This window comes from Acanthaster planci, linkage group LG20, assembly GCF_054643075.1.
Source record: "Acanthaster planci isolate LZ-2023a linkage group LG20, COTS_SCS, whole genome shotgun sequence".
Classification (NCBI taxonomy): Eukaryota; Metazoa; Echinodermata; class Asteroidea; order Valvatida; family Acanthasteridae; genus Acanthaster; species Acanthaster planci.
The window spans coordinates 6,659,854-6,677,204 of NC_141796.1; the positions used below are offsets into that span (position 1 = coordinate 6,659,854).

Sequence of the window (17,351 nt, forward strand, 5' to 3'; positions counted from 1 at the left end):
CTATGGAAGCCTGCAATCAGTGCTGCCTGCACTTGTATGATGAAGTCACTTAACGAACCGGACACTGATGATGTACCAGTAATTGCATGCAACAAGTACAGGTGATTTTTATAGATCTGCAGCATCACTGCGTGGGTGCCAAGTCCATGGCACTGTAGCAGCATTCAAATGTTTTTCCACTCTCAGTATTTGTCACATTGGAGGGGAATTACTTGTGTACAGACCAGAGAAGAATGCAGCTCTTTAGCATTTCATTCAGGCATTACCTGGCTTTGGTTTGCAGCTGATGTTGTGCAGCGGTTTTACAATACTGTAGTTTCCACTGAGCCAAGTGGGCGTGCCAGCTGACACAAACACAGAAGCAAAGTAACTCTTATCCAGCCAGTCGCTGTCTGATCCTATCCCAATGTTTCCACTGCTGCCTAGGAAAATACAAAACATGCAGCACATCAAAAACAAGAAAGAAAGAAGGAAGCTATGAATGGCTGCACTGAAGTTTGGGAAACGACAAACTCCAGTTGAAAAAAAAAATTACAGCTAATCTTTATAACTAATGCCGTGACCAAGTCGTACATCTATAAAGCTATGTGAAGGCTTTCACCAGGCATTGGGTTTGGTCAGTGGTGTTCTGTTTCCTTATAGAAAGTTTGATGGGAATTGGTCCGACCTAAATTTGACCTTTTTGCAAAATGAATGAGCACTAGTGCAAAACAGCTGAGAAGGCGTTATTTTTGTTTTTGTTTTCAATCCCATCATTAAGTCAAATTAAAAAAAAGGTATCTTGTGGGATTTGCATCGCAGAGGTCAAAGCTGGGACTTGCGATGTGGTCCACCCTCTCAGTATCCTTATCAACTGGCCATACTGAGGCTTTCGCATGACTAGTCACATCATGTGATCCACCGTGACCATATGCTAATATTAGTGAAACAGCAGGACTGCTACAGAAAACAAATTAACAGTCCCTCAGCAGTTGATGAGATATCCACTCCAAGCTAGCACCTCTGGCACTGGCTGGCCCATACATGTATGGCCCTGTCTTGTGACCAAATCTGATCACATGACAGGTCTATCGTGTGAGAGCCTCATGTACCACCACTTGATGGAGATGCCAAAATGGTGTTGCACTGATTCCTAATCTTCCTTTCAAGGTAGCCACTGTTTTGATTACCATACCTCTTTAATGTGACTCTAAAATCTACCAAAATTTGAAAAGAGCTCACCTAGCCAGGAATTTTCAGGCCAAAGTATGCTATCATTGATTTCTGGCTGCAGAAAGAAAACAGAGCAAAACAAATCTGCACAGGTTTCTAAGGACATCATTTGGGTTGTGAAGTAGTACTTGTATGATGCACAACCATGGGCATTGCAAGGGAGGGGTAAGGGGAGCTTGCCTGGTAAAAATTGGAAAACTGAAGAAGGAAAATAAAAGGGAAAAAAGCAAAAGAATTGACAATGAGATGAAAATGGATGAAAGTCACCAATTTCCTTTAAAAAACCTCAAAATGGACCCATCCCACCAGTAATATTACTTTGCGCCCCCCCCAAAAAAAATCCTTATGAAGCCTATGTGCACATTACCTTGCATCTTTCATGTGTATATATAATCTGTTGTCTGCCACACAAGCAGACAAAAGGAACACAGAAATGTTTCACTTCAAAAGCAACAACAAATTCAACAGCCATATTCACTAGCCATTATACTGGTTCACTACTGATTTTTATTTTCAGCTACTGGGGAAATCAACTTTCCGCCCCACAAACTGACCCCATGAGGCCATGTGCACATATATCTATTATGCAGCACAAAGTAATAGATCTAGTGGTACAATACCACTTTAGACCACTAATTATAAGATAGTGTATAGGGGACAACTTATTTTGTTAGGAAAGTCAGAACTGAGTTGTGCATAACTGTCCCTACAACCTTTGGGTTAGCCTGTATTTCAACACATGTGTTGTCCCCATAACCTAGTAACAAGTATCTGTGGGTAGGCATTCACCGTGTTCATCAGGGGACACATTCTTTTGTAAGGGAAATTTGAACGAGTACCCACAATGTTTTTGGGTCCCCACAAAATGGGTGAAATATCGAGTGTATGTCCCCACAACTACAGTGCGGGGAAACTGTGATCACGCAGTATGTTCTTGGAGGACTTGGGAGAATGAATCCAAACCAAGGGAGTTAATCTGTTAAACAAGAAGATAGTTATGAACCTGGCTTTTTTTTCTACGCACACTGTAGTCTCCTTTTTATCCCACCAGTCAGCGGAAGGCAGATTGGCAATGAGATAATGAACAAGAGCTAACGCATTATATTACCTGGCTCTGAAAGTAATCTGTGCCTGGAATGGCACTGTCTTGAAAACGGACAAGCAAACATTTGTAAAAACAAGGTACCGGTGTTGTAACAATGAGTAAAGGGCCTACCAAGTCTTCAATGCTGCTCTGGTACTGTTCGGCAAGTACGACGTAATCGCAGCAGTGATAGGCGTACTCCGTCTCAATCACGACGATGCTGGGGAGCGCCTCAGGTGGGGGGAAATCTTCCAATAGTTCATTGTGGTAGGTGTGGATCACCAACAGGCGCTCCAGGCCGTCCGTTGGCAGAGCGGGGAAAGAGTTCCCATCCAAATGTCTGCAGACAAATTGTAAACTGATGAGAAACACTGGTGTCTCTACAGTTGGAGAGGAGGGGGTTGCAATTAAGTGTGGAGTACATGAATTATGAGGGAAGAAAAATCAATGGCTATTGAAGCTGACATCACTTGACACTTAAAAGTTCTCTTCAGAACCATCCATGAGAAAACAGATGTCACACAGTTTTGGGCTTTTTCCGGGAATTCCAAGTCTCAAAAAATCTACATACAAGGCTGTTCTGATATTTTTGTTTTTCCTTGACTTTAACGTTGACTTTTACAAATTTCTTTTTCTTCTGCAGCATCAACTTGGAAAGAGAGGCTGGTTCCTAAACACTGATGTCCTCACTGATTAAAAAAGAAGAAACAATTCCCTATGAATACATCCATGCATGAAGACTGTACGTCCCTGCATGCAACAAAATTTGAAGTACTCACAGGTGTACCAGTTCTTTGCATGAAGCAAAGGCTTGGCTCTCTATCTTGCTGATGCTGTTATTGCTGAGAGATCTATTACAAAAAGAGTAAACAGCAGTTGGGATGACTGGAAATGTTTGGTAAAGCTGTCACTGCCAGGAATCTGATGAGCAAGCCAAAACGGAAAGAAAGCCCTCTTTCTTTCATATTGCCTGCAATATCAAATTAAATCCAGTTTGGAAAGTAGTGTATCATCCCTACACAGCATCTCTACACAGGTCCCTATCACAAATCTGGACTTATGCCAAGCCTGTGACAAAAGCATTCTGTTATTTGTCATTGTTCATCATGAAACTGGTGACTGGACTTGTTGTGAACTCAACTTCAGCCCTGACAATAGTCCATGGGGCTTGTGGGTTCTATGATGCACGCTAACAGTGTAACAGTTGAGCATTTTTCGAGTACCAAGGTTCTCATCCAAATGTTGAACTGGTCAGGAGGGAGTAAAGCTGGTGTATATGGTCATTTGATGGGACATGCACAAAGGTAAGATTAAAAAAACTTTTAGACTTCAGACACTCCAAGTTGTGTACAAAAATCAAGTTTTAGGGAGAAAAGTACTCGAAAAGTAAATGGCCAAGTACTTTTGTCGTATAAAGTTTAACAGCGATGGTTCAGTCATCATTTTACTTTGTAATCTAACCTTTGTGCCTTTACCATCCAATGTCCATGTTCTCCTTGGCACTCAAAAAGTACTGAACTACAAGGCTGCAAGCTAGGCAGAGAGGGGCGCATGCACAGTGCTAGCTGTCGCCTAATGAAAGGTAAAAGGAATGGTAACCCCAAACTCTTCCTTACCCTGTCCCTTCAATAAACCAAGGTGACCCCGGAGTGTGTACGTTTACTGAGTTGACTTGACAGTGAAAAAACATGCCTATCTGCACACTTTGTGGTGTCTCTCTGCATATCTATTATAACGTGTTGGCATCGTGGGGAACTTTTATTGGTAAGTGTGGCATGTTAGGCACAGTGCCACTGCCCATACACGAGTATACATGTACAGTGAAAGAATTAAGCGCATGTCGGAAGGATGGAAGTTCTTTTCCTAAACCATGCAAGCTTGTTCTCTGTCATTTATCTAGTCAATGAATGCATGTAAACAGCTACTGTCACACAAGGTTGTGCCAGAAATGTATTGTTATCTGGGGCTGCAATGTAACTTACAAGCTATGCAGGTTGGTCAGATTTTGAAATGCGTCGGCAGGGATGTACGTGATCTTGTTTTCTGGCAGATAGAGTTCGTAGAGGTTCTCGAGTCCATCGAAAGGTCGACCCTCAATTGATTTCAGCTTGTTCCTTCCAAGAAGACTGTCCAAAAACATGGATGGGAATGGAAATTGATATGGTTAAATTTTCAAGTTATTTCAAATAAAGGAAGACACATTGTAAATGCAAGGCAATTCAATAATTCAAAAAACGATGAGAGCAAAGCAAAGCATAAAAATATAATTTTAATTATCAAAGATTATAAAAAAACAAGTTCCTGAATTTTTTTTAATCATATCTGATAACCATTCTAAACATTAAAGAGCACCTCTAAGGAAAACAACCCTCGCCCTGTGTTTGTAGTGGATAAACCCTTGTGTATGCCTAACAATGGCTGTTCCCCTTATTTTCTCTTTTTTCTCAGAGTGACGCAATCTACATTCAGAATTCGCATCTTGGCATGAACAGAAAAAAAAACCGTTTAACTGGTCACAGTTGAGCCCTGAAGACACATGACACTGCGTTCAATTTGGATGCTTCCACATTTATTTGAAAGGATAAAATCAGAGAAAACATTTTTTCCTTAGAGATGCTCTTTAATCTGATGTCAAACTGAATGCTCCGTGAGTGGGTTACAGAAGTACTTACAGGATTTTGAGGCTGGAGCACTTGGAAAAGCTGGGTAAGATCTCAATCTGGTTGTTTATGAGATCTCTGGGTGAGCAAAAAGACAAAACATGATTGCAAATCCACAAAATGGGCTCTCCTTTAATGGTCCCCTTTGCATCCCATTGCGCTTCCAATGAATACACCCTTAGCACTTTCTCTAAGTTGAAATGGTCTGCTGGACATGCTAGTGACTTGCAATGTTCCTTGGGCATTTGTTGATATTGTTGGAACTTCTTCCTGCTCCTTAATCAGAATATTTGCCAATATCACAAACAGGCTGGCCTGATATACTTACAAGAATGTCAAACTAGTTCTGTTGTCACAGAAGTTCTCTGGTATTGCTCTCAGCGAGCATCGCTCAATTACCCTGAGGCAAAAACAATTCAAAAGATTAGTCTGTCCATAAGTCTGTGACTTGCTCAACAAATTATGGTGTACAACTTGCCCGATCATTTTAACATGCGTCACAGTATAGTGGCCAGGTCCCTTATTCCGCCACTCACTGTGAAAACCAATGAGACTTGAAAATAGGTGGCGGAATTAGGGACCTGGCGACTATATAGTCACACACGATAGGTGGTGTAAGTTGTGGCAGCAAATAAGAAATGATTTCATTAATCATGTTTTATACAGTAAATATTTGTATTTTGGAGGTAACGAAAACCTAGTATAGCAATTAGAGAAGTTTGACATTTTCCACTCGATCCAACAACGACAAGAAGAAAACCTTTCCCAAATGGCTGGCGAAGCTAATTTAATGAATGTTTCACAGCTGCAACACTAAAAAGGGGCCAATTGTTTTAAGGCTGTAATCATCTTCGTCTAAGATGTTCAACACAATTAAAATGTTGTGGAGCTGAGCAACCGGTTGTGAAACTGTAAGAGCCCTGCATAGCTACTCCACCAGCTTACGTGTGGTGTAGGCAATTGTGCAACATTTTCCGAAATCGGCTGCAGTAGTGTGTCCTGCCTGTGCACCTCGGACACACAGATTTGAGTTGTGCCACTGTCTTCCAAGGTTCTTCCCTTTGGGAAGGCTGCCACATTTAGAGAGATGCACGGGGTCTACTGAGGCTACAGACCAAAGTGGAAGACATGCTTCTTGGCATTATGGACTGGATCCAAACTTCTCAATATCAGTTTTGAACAGTTGTTGTGGAGGGGAAAACTATCAGTTGGACTGTTTCTGATAATCAGAAGAAAATCTATTTACTGAGCAATACTTAATAATGAGCAATACTCACAGCTCACTTAAGCTGGTGGTTCCAGTGAGATCGGGGAACACAGACAAGTTTCTCACATCAGATATTGCGCTGAAACAAAGAAGCAAATGTTCACTGAACAATGTGGTGAGTTTGGTGGTACTCAATCAGGATTAGGTGTGCTTCCATTTTGCCAACATCATTTTTTGGGGGGAGGACTAAATAAAAGGGGTGACTTCCAAGGTCATAAACCTGGGGGAGGGGGTAATTGTTTCCCCCACTTTATGAGGGAGGGGACTGAGCTATTGGATTATCTCTCCACTTTTTTATGATGAGAAAACAAGGCCAAATTGTGAAGTGGTTTTTCAAACTTCCCAAGAAACATAATGTACTAAGAATAACTGAAAATGGGAAAGAAAGAGCATAAAAGCTTTTTTAAAGTACGGCACACTGTTTTGATGTAAGTTTAAATCATCCCCAGTCCCTGGCAAAGATTTATGCTGCTGTGATGTAATATATGAGGATCAATGCAACACAAAGGTTATAACTATCTTGATGAAGTCTGCTCATCCAAGCTTGCCATGTAAAGGGCTAACTTGGTTGTCTTTGTTGCTACTATAGATTTTTTGAAACAGGGAGGAGGGCTATGTATACAATTGAACTGTGGAGAAAAACAATGAAAAGAAAAGCAGAAAAACTTACAGTTTATGTAGAGCAGGTAGGTTCCTGAATGTGGTGTGGGCTATGCTCTCGATGCTGTTGTTCATGAACTGCAACCCCTCAAGTTTGACAAGGCCAGCGAAGGGATGTGCAGAGAGATGCACGATAAGGTTATGGTTCAGGGACCTGTGCAAAAATTGAAGTGAATTACCATTTGGTGAAGGCAGGGCACCCAACATTTCTCCTCGTGCTCTAAGCTGGAGTATCGAATATCAAGGGTGGATAAGGGGCGGGGGAGGTAACAGGGGCCATTTCCTGCCCCCCAAAGAAATTGACAAGGATTTTTTTTTATCGATAAGCGTTAGGATATTTAGTGTTTTATATGGAGGTTGTTTTGTATGGAAAGAGCCATCTTGTTCAGGGAATTATTTCTCAGCAGCTGCTTAATTGTGAATGGTGTGATATGGGGATGCTGCTTGTTATACACACCCTCCCCCCCAAAAAAAAATTGGGTCTGGATCCAACCATTGTCCGGTCATAGGTACAGGGGCCATCGTGAGCATGCTATGTAAAATCTGAGAGGTTACAAAATTGTAGCGGTGAGTCATGCTCATTCTCCATGAAATTGTCACACTTGTGCTAATTAATACGTTTTTGCCCATCATGGCAAACCAAACGCTGCTGCCGAATGCCAACTAAACACCGGCGTCTTGGGCCTACCAAGGATGGATCCAGAGGACAAATCTGCTTTCAGGTGGAGAAAAATGGATTTTTTTCCATGTAACTATTTATGGCCTTTCTGAGGGGTGGGGCTTAACAGGGGCTTTTTACAAGCTTTATTAAGGTAGGGAAACAAAAGTGATATTGTCCTCCCTGTAATTTTTTTTCAAACAAATTTGGCTGCTTTGGGGGGAGGGGGGACACCATGGCCCAATTCCCCCCCCCCATCTGACCTTAGGACTAAAACTGTGTGCCAATAACCTAATTTGCCCACTTATGATTTGTTGATAATAGCAGCCAAAATGAAAGCCTCACAAAATAGCCGCTTCAATACACCGTACAACTTCTTAAGTAATGCAACTGCAAGTGCGGCCACAAATGGAGCGGTGCCACTGCATAACGATTTAGAAAATTTGCAGCTTAACTGGTGGTAGGCCCTACTCCCCATAGGGCACATGCTCCCCCCCCCACAAATTCCCAGTGCTGCCCCCTCCTACTTTAGTAAAACCAGATGAATGGATATTCAACAAGGCTAACAAAAACTTTCCCCAAAAAACCCTGGCACTGAAAGCTAGTGCCCCTAATAAGATGCTGGGCCCCCTTTGTGCCCCCCTGCACACTAGTAAAATCCTAGCTATACCACTGCCTACTCCACTGGTTGAAGTGGCATTCATTAATAACTTTATACATGTAATGTACCATGTTCTTTGCCTAACTAGTCTGTGGCCCCCACACCAAGTCCAATGTAAATATGCATGTCTCTAAAAAGGCCACAAATATTTTCTGTTGACTAAGTCATATTGAGTAGAACTCCCTCATTTTACCTTCTTTATTGTGATTAGTTTGTTCAAGTGCTCGGAGGAAGGGGGTCACGGCGGGTTCCATGTCATCTGGAACCCAGATTTGAGCCAACCACAAGCAAAGTTCTGTCCCACAAATAGTCCTTCCGAAAGCCAGACAGTCCCAGTTGTCTGAGATCATTTTGACTGAAGGCCCACATATGTACATTGTACTCAGTGAAGCAAACAGTGCCACCACAATGAAGCTGATTTCTCTGAATTTAAGCTGCTTTCTCTTCAAATGAAATTTCCCTGGCTGTCCTGGAACAACAGTGTCTGGTTTTCAAGATTTATTAGACAGCAATGCACAATGGGGCCTTGTTTGCTGATCTAATAAGAAAACCAACAGATTACCAAATATAGCCCATATTTTCAAGCAGGGGCTAGGCTGGTTTGGCCTCTGGGGTGTGATTTTCAAGAAAGCGGAACTCCAACTTCCAGCATTAAAGTGGGGAAGGCAAGTGCATGTGATAAGCAGATTGCCCCAGGTAAATGCATTTGGTATTTAAATTTTTCATTTTTCTTGTATCAAAACCCTGCATACTGTCACCTTAATAAAATAACGTACTGCTGTTTGGTTTAAAACAAAAATATGAACACCTCAAGCGGAACTCTCTTCAGCATCCCCCAGTCTACACCCTCGTTTGCCAAGTTTTGGGGGCCTAAAATATTTTTTCTAGATTTGCTCAAGTGAAGAATGCAATATTTCAAGAATTGGTGAAAATATTTTTGATAAGTATTTAATCTGAAAGAATATTACAAGGTAGGGGAAACTTTTTGTCTATTTTTCATTTATTTATCATTTTGAAAGGACAGTATGATCAAGATAAAAGAACATGTATGACTCACAGTTCAGTTAGGTTGGTATTGTTGACAAAGGCATGGTCGGGCACCACACGGATGCTGTTCTTTTCCAAGTGGAGGAAGCGGAGGGCTCCCAGGTGTCGCAGTGCCCTCGTCGGGATGCTAGTCAAATGGTTGCTGTTGAGATTCAAGTGATGCAGGGCCGGGAGGCCCAGGAAAGCATCATCAGGAACCTCTCGGATGTAGTTACTGTCCAGATGTCTGGTCACGGAATAAACATGAGAATACGATTAACTGACGCCCAATTTTGAACAAAATAAACTTTTCCAGAAGCAGAATCCCTTGGCTAAATGCCAAACTCAATACTTTTCTCACAATTCTGAAATGCACTTACAATGCAGGAGATACACTTACAACTTTCTTAGGTTGGCTGTGTGGCCATTGCGGAATGATTTGCTGGGGAAATGCTGAAATCGATTCAGCTGCAGATTCCTAGAAAGAGTGAGCGACACATAAAGATGAACAATGAAAGTGATGATGTAATTTGTGAACAAGTTGAATAGTTATTAACACACATATTCTCTGAGCATTTGAAGTGCAAGTACATTTTTCCAACATGTCTGCCTGGAAACTTTAGCCACTGTTTGATTACATGAAGTACACCCTGCTATGAATACCGTTCGACAGTAATTTAGGGGCTACTTCTAATCTAAGACAGCCCCCCTCACTTGGCATCTTTACACATAAATCAACACTTTGTAAAAAAATCTGTTTTTAATACAAGCACCTTTGTGTATACTTAAGTGAAGTGTGCCCTTTTTACTTCCTCATGTTTTGTCTTTGTTGTCAAAATCCTGCCTGGTCTTTTTGTTGAGATGAGGTTCTAAAGTCATGATTGTGCTCATCAGACTATGCCTCCATGTCATCATGCTATTTTCCCTTTTTATTGTAAGAATACTGTACCATATAAGTTGTCATAAAAATGATAAAATGCATGTTTGTTTGAGACTAATTCAGGAGAATGGATGTGACTAATGCCCAAGCTGCATTACCAGTGTTCGTTCTCCTGAGCAAAGTCTTGAACGATAGTTTAAGACAGGTCATGCACATATTTATTCCCATTCATAAATACTTTTTTATTCAGAGAGTCAAAAGAATTCAACTTATGATAGATTTCCAATGATTTTGTTCTAAAACTTTACCTTCATTTTCCCGAACACCCCCCCCGCCATTTCTTGGTATATTCCTTTTGAAAATTGTAAAATAGAATCCCCTTCAATGAACTTGGCACATGCATGGTGCTTGTGTGCACACAGACTCCTGACCAATTAGACCCCATTAAACTGTCTCCTATCCATGTGCCAGCGTGTGATTTACGCAGCGGCCATATATCACTTCTCAGCGGGCATTATCAAATTTTAATATGCGGTCATGTGATGCATTTCAACCAATAGGCGTAGAGAAATTGTCCCAGCCTGGTATTTATGAATAATTGTGAACACATGCTTGTTGCTTTCATAGCTTCATGTATTTTACAGAATGGGCATAAAATGGCACCTTTAATTATGTGGTCACATTTAACACCACGATTCTTCTTTGCTTTTTTACATACTAAGTTTAATCCCCACAAAATAATACCGAAGACATTCTACAACAATCGACATCAGCTGTTATTCCATCCCCCAAAAAGAGCCTAAGTCACTTCAGGGGACAGCTCTTAGAGCCACTGCTGTCAATCTGGGGCACAGTCTACATGTAATTCATTCAGAATAGGGGCTCATTGAGCCTCCTGTTTCTCAGTAACAAATAGTGAATGACTGTCTTGGAAGGTCTCGGTGCTGGTGACATCTCCATGAAGGTGACTGATGACACGAAATAAATTCCCCAAGACTGGTCTCCAGCCAGGTAGTCTTTATGAGAAAGCGAGCATGATTTAACTCCTCCTCCCTAATTTTCAATTTTTCCTTGCATGAGGTGAATTGGGGTTCAGTTCTTTCTCCCCTAGACAGTTGAATACGGTGGCTAGTCAATGATTGGCCATCTGCTGCAGCGGGGGCAAGATTTGCTTGTGCAGGTATGCACTGTTAAAGATTGATTGCCGATTCACGGCTGATTAATTAAAAAGCAACGCCTGTGTCCGTCTCTGATGTAGGGGACAGCTTGCAGGAAGAAAGGGCAGATCATTTCCAGCATGGGAGGATGCTAAAAAGAATCCAACTGCCTTGGGCTTGTTTACAACTCAGTTTACTGGACAACTAAATGGCACCGTGGGGATTGCTGTGGTCTGTCTTGCAGGGTTACTGCACTTTGCTGAAAGAGCCTTTGGCAGGAGAGTGCACATGTATTCCCACAACAAGGAAGGCCTTTTCATGACAAGGTATGGGTGCACTAATGGTCTACGGCCTCCCCAAGGGAGCATGATGTCTTTTTGCGAGGCAGTGGTGCAGGATGGTGAGAAGGGGTGGGGGGTTGAGAAACAAGACCTGTCAAGTAAACTTATCTGCCAGTTCGTGACTTTCTGCTATTTTTTCAAAAACTAGGGAAAAAAGTGGGGATTATGAAATCCCACAAGGGCCAATCCAGAACAACTTTTTTTGGAGGGGAGGGGTTGAACTTGTTTGGGAGGCCAAAACTTTGGAACATTTTTTCATGTAACCTTTAAGGCTTTTCCGAGGGGTGAGGCTACATTTTGGGGCTTTTTTTGACACTCTTAGAAGGGAGGGAAATGAAATAGGCATGAAAATTGCCTTTCTCTCATCGGCCCCCCACCCCCAAAAGTGGGCTCTTTTCTTGGGGGGTGCATGTAAATGGCCCCCTTCCTCAAATCTGCACTTGAAATCACACAAAATGACCACCAATAGAACAGTGATTTTTTCCCCATCCTTACTTAAAACTTTAACTGACATGAAATCAAAGTACATGTGCATTACACAGCTGGCTAATAAAATTGTTGCAGGGAAAGAAGTTCTTTGGAATTAGACTGCATTGGTATGTCAAACATGATGCTTGAGTCATTTTGTCCTGTGAGGGTTCACTTGACTTTGAGTAACATCTACATTCAAGCTGTCTCCAAAAGCATGCCGCTATTTATTTAAAAAGTCTATGAAAAAAACACTTTTAATAGTGTGTTTTACTTCATATCACAAAGTGTGAAAAAATCACTTCAGAGTGTGTTTTACTTCATTTCACAAAGTGTGATGTTTGACAGTAAAATGTACAGTTTCACCCCTGTCATCCAGCAAGGTGATATGCACCATTTCTTTTTTTGGGGGGGGGTGGGGGGTGGGAGGGGGACATTGAGTTTTGCATCAATTGACTTTTAGCTTAATAACTAAATTTGTTCACAAGTGGCCTGAAAGCAATGAATAGTGACTTCAAGACCCTCAGTGTGAATGCTTTACTTAATATATTTCTCGAGGCACCAAAAAAAACCAAACCTTCAACTGAATTCTTTCCTAGTCAGACTTTCATTAGGAATTCTTGCTCACAGGTACAATGGAAGTGGAGAAATTTGTGTCTATAAGACACTAATGGCAAAGGCGAAATTACAACCCCTTTTTAATTTTCAATTCAAGTGCATGTTCACCTGCCACAAGTAATAATATATTTTTCCTCTCAGCACCTCCTGTTTTTAACCAATCTGCAATGTGAACACCTCTTACATTAGGTAAGTAATTTCCCAGGGGTACTCAGACAACCAGCACAGACATGCACACCCAGTATTATTTTGGATACACTTCAATGATTTACTATTTTATTAAACTACCACTGGCAAAACTCGGCCGCAGGATTCCTTTGTGACAGCTGGCTCACTCAGGAATCATATATCACAACAAATTTACCTTTTGCCGGATGTCCTCAGCAAATATTTGGGCCATAAGAAATTCAATTGCTACTCCAAATTGTTCCTTTTCAACGGCAAATTGGGATGTAGTGTTGGCTGTATTTGCCAGAACAGCGGCTATGAGCCACACTTGGACAATTAAATGGGAGCTGACCAAAATGCTTTTTAGGGTTTCACGGAACGTGATTGGAGTCTCCTTTTTCCTGCAGGGAAAATTTCTCGGCTGATGATGGCCGAGCGTCCCCATGGAATCAGGGTCCTCTTCCACAATAAATTCTTTGGAATTGCAAGCTGTCTGGAGCTCAGTGGGAAAAAGTCCAGTACACCAAGCAAAATCCATGTGGGGATAAGACGCATTCACTTCATACTTGAAGGCAAAAGTATGATGCCAGGGAGTTTGTCAGACTACTTTGTTTCGGCTGGAAGTCTCACTTTCTCGAACTTACTAAGCAGGTTTTACCATCGGCGATATTTTATAGTAAATGGCCCCAGCTCTTTCCCCCCTCCCCACTCTCAGCTGTCACGAAGATTCAGGACAAATACAGCTTGATTTCTCTATCGGCTACAAAATCTGCTGTGACGAGAAAAAGAGAAGGTCGTATCTAGATTTCTTCTATTTGCCTGCAACATGTAAGATTTACGGCTGTAGTGGGAGTTACAATTTGGGAACAAAACTTGAAAACACTTATAACAGGAACAAAACAGACTGTGACAAGTTGAAAGCAGTATTCAGGTTGAGTGCACTTCCAGGGGTAAATCTGATAAAGAAGGCATCTATGCAAGTAATAGAAGAGTGACCATAACAAATGCAACAATCTATATACTTTGATGTGAGAGAAGCACTTAGGTAATCCCATAAAATTGGTGTTCAAAAGTGTAATACTTTTATAATCCTGTTACTCCCCACTTGTGTAATTGGGCGTGGAAATATCACTGAAATCTACTTCAAACTATTTTATTGTTCGGCAAATAATTTGTATTACTTAATCACTCTAACATATTAGAGGAATGTGTTCTAAATTTACAAAATCTTATGTCAGATGTGACAGGGAAATGAAAACACTGGACACCAACTTTACATAATGACCCACTTCAGCCATGTCCAAAAGATTTGGGTGCATACGGAAAAGACCAAGCTGGTCGATGTAGATGCATGTATTATTTCAAGCCTTAGTCAAGAAATTTGGATAGATAACTACCTCTGTGTTGAAAACTCATGAGGGCACTCCGTGCAGGAACAAAAGAGGGCATATTCTTAAATGAAAATGGCAGACTTTTGGTATATTTGGCATGGGGCATGTTGAGTACATGCAATAAATCTATGCTGGAATGTATGGTCTTCACGTGTGCACCGAGCACATGCTGGAACCTGGTTGGACAATTTCTCACCAGCCTGTCTTTCTTTCGCTGGCGAGGGTGCACTTCAACTCAGGGAGGATTGTCACCGATGACACCTACACTATTAAAAGTTTGACTATGATTATATGGGCGCGTCACCAAGCACAGTACTCAAAAGCAGCAGACTGACAAATGTTCCACAGTGAAAGCCATTTTCATAGAAATTTTTGAAATTCACCCCTTTCCTTGTTTTTTTCTATTCTGTTAATATTTTCCCAAGGGATTTCTTTGCTCCCCTTGAGATTCCCACAACTGCCAGGTCTACAGAAGCATCAAGGGACTTACAGTGTCAGTAGATTTTTGAGACCTTTGAAGACATCTTCATCAAGGGTGGAGAGATGATTGCCCAAAAGCTTCCTAAGAAACAGCAATTGATAATGCAGTCGGTAAATTACCAATGCTATGTACTATTTAACAGACCTAAAACATGATGTCATAACGTAGTGTTTACCGCAGTGTATTGTGGGTGAAAAGTGGAGATAGAAATCAATGATGCTGGACACAATCGTCAGTAATGTGTGTCTTTGTTCGTAGTTTGTCGTTTGGCATTTGTCGTGTGCTTGATACACACAATGGCACACAACAGTAAATGCCAACCATTTTGGAAAATACAGGCCTTCTCAATTTCAGGATCTCTTCGACAATTTTCCATGCACATGATGTTAGCAATGGCGTGCATACTATTGTCCCCACAATGCACAGTGGTAATCATTGCATTACGTCATTATGTTGTAAGACTACTCTAACACTGTGAATGGAATCTAACTGGACTCAAGTAGATAAATTTATATGCAACCAAACATTGAATGAAGGTTTGACTTTTGGGGGGAGATCAAACTATTAAAAACACACTGCTACTGGGGAAAATCTGCACTTTTTTCTATCATTCAGGTACAGATTTAGTTGGGTCTTTGCATTTAAAGTTTCTGAATGGGGAGAAAGCTTATTTTCTTTATTTCTACAGATCAGCACAGGGTGAATAGTACAGTGCTTATTTCTCCTTTGTTTAATCATCCACAGAGAGTTGCTTTTTCTCATCACTCAACCTAAACCCATGTGTGGGGTGGATTTCAGCAGGTTTATTTATAACTCGAGAAAAAAAGTTGTGAAATGGGATACAAGTCATCAATTTTACCATTGGTTGGGGCTTCCAGTGGGCACAGCGGGAACCAAATTTGATCAATATGAATCACTAGATAAAAAAAAAGAAGCAAAGTTCGTGTAACACCCACGCTACAGGACATTGGTTGCCATGGTTTCCAAGACTGTTCCATCCATTATAAAGGGGGTTCAGAGTAATAATATTCAAACTGAAGAATGGGTACATTTTGCCTGATTTCTACTTCTGTCTGATGCTCATTAAAAAGTACAATTTGATAGGAGCCATTAAGTTTCTCTGCAGAAGAAAGGAGTGGTACTGTTTGAATAGAAACAACCATCTTGGGAAATGAAAATACCCAATATCAAATGCTTTGGGCTGCTCCTCTCTACAGGTGTCTGTGGTTATTGTAGGAGTGGGGATACCTGTTGAGGAGGCGGAAATGAACACAGGAAGGGCAGGGAGTGAAGGGGTTATTGTTGATAATATAATTACATATCTGGGAAGAGTGGTGTCCCTTTCCAAAGATTTTCTTATTGACTTTGTGGAGAGAAAAGTTGCGGTCTCCCAATTAATGTCCGATTCTGCTTTTCATAAATCGAAGTGCTAAAACTGGACACTCTTAGAAAATGACTAAAATAGCATAGGAATTTGAAAGGGTTGTGGTTTATAACGGTAAAGGGGAACCACACACTGGCCACCCCAAGCGTTTAGCCTACGATCAGGCATTCATAATAGATTCTACTATAGCTATAGCATAAAAGACCTGAGAAAGAGTAAACTAAAGATGGGTCTCATATACCTCCAAGAAAAACAGTCATATCCATGACAGGTTCCACTGGATTTGAGTCTATGCCCAACACAAAATAAATGTAAGGAATATCCCCATATTCTCTAATCTATGACTAACCTACAGGCTACAGCCACCCGAGGAAGTGGACAAATGTGTGGGCCCCTGGCACATCTTTTCTGAATGCAGCCACGTAACACATATCTAGCAACATATAGAAAACTTTAATGATTTTCCTCTGTAATTGTTGACAAATTTCAAATGTTAATTCAGATCTATAACAATGCCCTTCTCCCCCCAAACAAACTTGAAAAACAAACAATTGTTTCGACATGTGTTTTTTTTAGGAACTCAAACTTACAGGTGGACTAGATCAGGCAGATGGTGGAATGCGTCGGCGGGCAGAGTGCTGATGTTGTTGAAGCTCAGGTCTCTACCAAAGAGGAAAAGGAAAGAATACAAAAAGCATAAAACAAAAAGCTTGCTTTGGCTTGAAGTTACCCTCTTTCCATTAAACAGACCATTTTGGGGGACATCTGCTTTCTAATAACAAAACTGGGGACTCAATGACTTCAGGGGAAAATTACTCTTAGGCTAACTTTAGAGTGAAAAAAGACCACTCTGAGTGAAAGTCGATGTGAAATTTTGATCTAAGTGAGCTGTTTCACTCTAATTTTGTCTGGTTTCTATTGTCTCAGCTGGAGGTGCTGAATTTAATCTTGAGTAAATTTACACTCGGTTTTATTCAGAGAGTGCAAGCTTGCAGATTGTCTTGATGTTCCACAGAACAAATGTAATGTGTGTCTGTGCTGGGACTTCAATGCTACTCTCTTTTTAATTGAACTACCACACAGCACCCAAAGTGAAACAAAATCTTGTCGGTCTAGCATTACAATACATCTTGGTTAAATTGGGATAAAAACTGATGAGGATGTACGAAGCCACTAAAAACTTTAAGACCCACAGATTATATTGAATGCAGGGGTTAATCTTCAACTGACTGTAG

General features: G+C 41.1%; 1 protein-coding gene and 1 long non-coding RNA gene across 2 annotated transcripts in view; one reads left to right on the forward strand and one right to left on the reverse strand.

Annotated features, from left to right (window-relative positions):
* LOC110978497 (uncharacterized) overlaps positions 1-17,351 on the reverse strand; it is a 76,146-nt gene that overhangs the window by 7,904 nt on the left and 50,891 nt on the right. The window contains exons 2-14 of the mRNA XM_022233543.2: positions 16,707-16,778; positions 14,742-14,813; positions 9,629-9,706; positions 9,260-9,475; positions 6,894-7,037; positions 6,234-6,302; positions 5,285-5,356; positions 4,969-5,034; positions 4,279-4,422; positions 3,076-3,147; positions 2,429-2,636; positions 1,222-1,267; positions 267-422 (exon numbers count right to left, since the gene is read on the reverse strand). Of these exons, the coding sequence (XP_022089235.1) occupies positions 267-422; positions 1,222-1,267; positions 2,429-2,636; positions 3,076-3,147; positions 4,279-4,422; positions 4,969-5,034; positions 5,285-5,356; positions 6,234-6,302; positions 6,894-7,037; positions 9,260-9,475; positions 9,629-9,706; positions 14,742-14,813; positions 16,707-16,778 (1,415 nt within the window). The remainder of the gene's footprint in view (positions 1-266; positions 423-1,221; positions 1,268-2,428; positions 2,637-3,075; positions 3,148-4,278; positions 4,423-4,968; positions 5,035-5,284; positions 5,357-6,233; positions 6,303-6,893; positions 7,038-9,259; positions 9,476-9,628; positions 9,707-14,741; positions 14,814-16,706; positions 16,779-17,351) is intronic.
* LOC147795876 (uncharacterized) lies at positions 10,857-16,781 on the forward strand. Its single transcript, XR_015423504.1, has 3 exons — positions 10,857-11,591; positions 12,834-14,842; positions 16,693-16,781. It is a non-coding gene; the product is annotated as an uncharacterized LOC147795876 (long non-coding RNA).